This window comes from Chaetomium globosum, genomic scaffold, assembly GCF_000143365.1.
Source record: "Chaetomium globosum CBS 148.51 scaffold_7 genomic scaffold, whole genome shotgun sequence".
In the NCBI taxonomy this organism is placed as follows: domain Eukaryota; kingdom Fungi; phylum Ascomycota; class Sordariomycetes; order Sordariales; family Chaetomiaceae; genus Chaetomium; species Chaetomium globosum.
Genome location: NT_165982.1, coordinates 2,790,660 through 2,790,975, shown reverse-complemented (window position 1 = coordinate 2,790,975; position 316 = coordinate 2,790,660). Strand labels below are relative to the sequence as shown.

Below are 316 nucleotides of genomic sequence, written 5' to 3'. Positions count from 1 at the left end.
CACATGGGGGCCCCATGATGATCAGCAGGGGTTTATGGGCCCCAACGGAATGGTGACAGCGGGACCGATGTATCCCGGGGCTCAACCTCACTTTATTCCCGCCGGCGCAGGGCCTCCGCAGCCGGTCCCCGGGTCCAACGGGTTCCCCAGCCCGGGACGACCGACCGCACCGATGATGGTGCACCAGGGTTCGCATCAGGGATCACACCAGGGCCAGCAGGCCGTGTATGGTATGAGTCCCGGGATGCCGTACCAGCAACCGGCCTACACGCCGCAGCAGCCCCAGGGCAAGTTCTCGGGCCAACGGCCGCAGTGA

At 66.5% G+C, this 316-nt stretch overlaps 1 protein-coding gene across 1 annotated transcript in view; it reads left to right on the top strand.

Moving 5' to 3' along the window:
- Window positions 1-316, top strand: part of CHGG_10460 (uncharacterized protein) — a gene marked incomplete at both ends in the record, with an annotated part of 3,382 nt that extends 3,066 nt beyond the window's left edge. Inside the window, one exon of the mRNA XM_001228386.1 lies at window positions 29-316. Within this exon, the coding sequence (XP_001228387.1) occupies window positions 29-316 (288 nt within the window). The remainder of the gene's footprint in view (window positions 1-28) is intronic.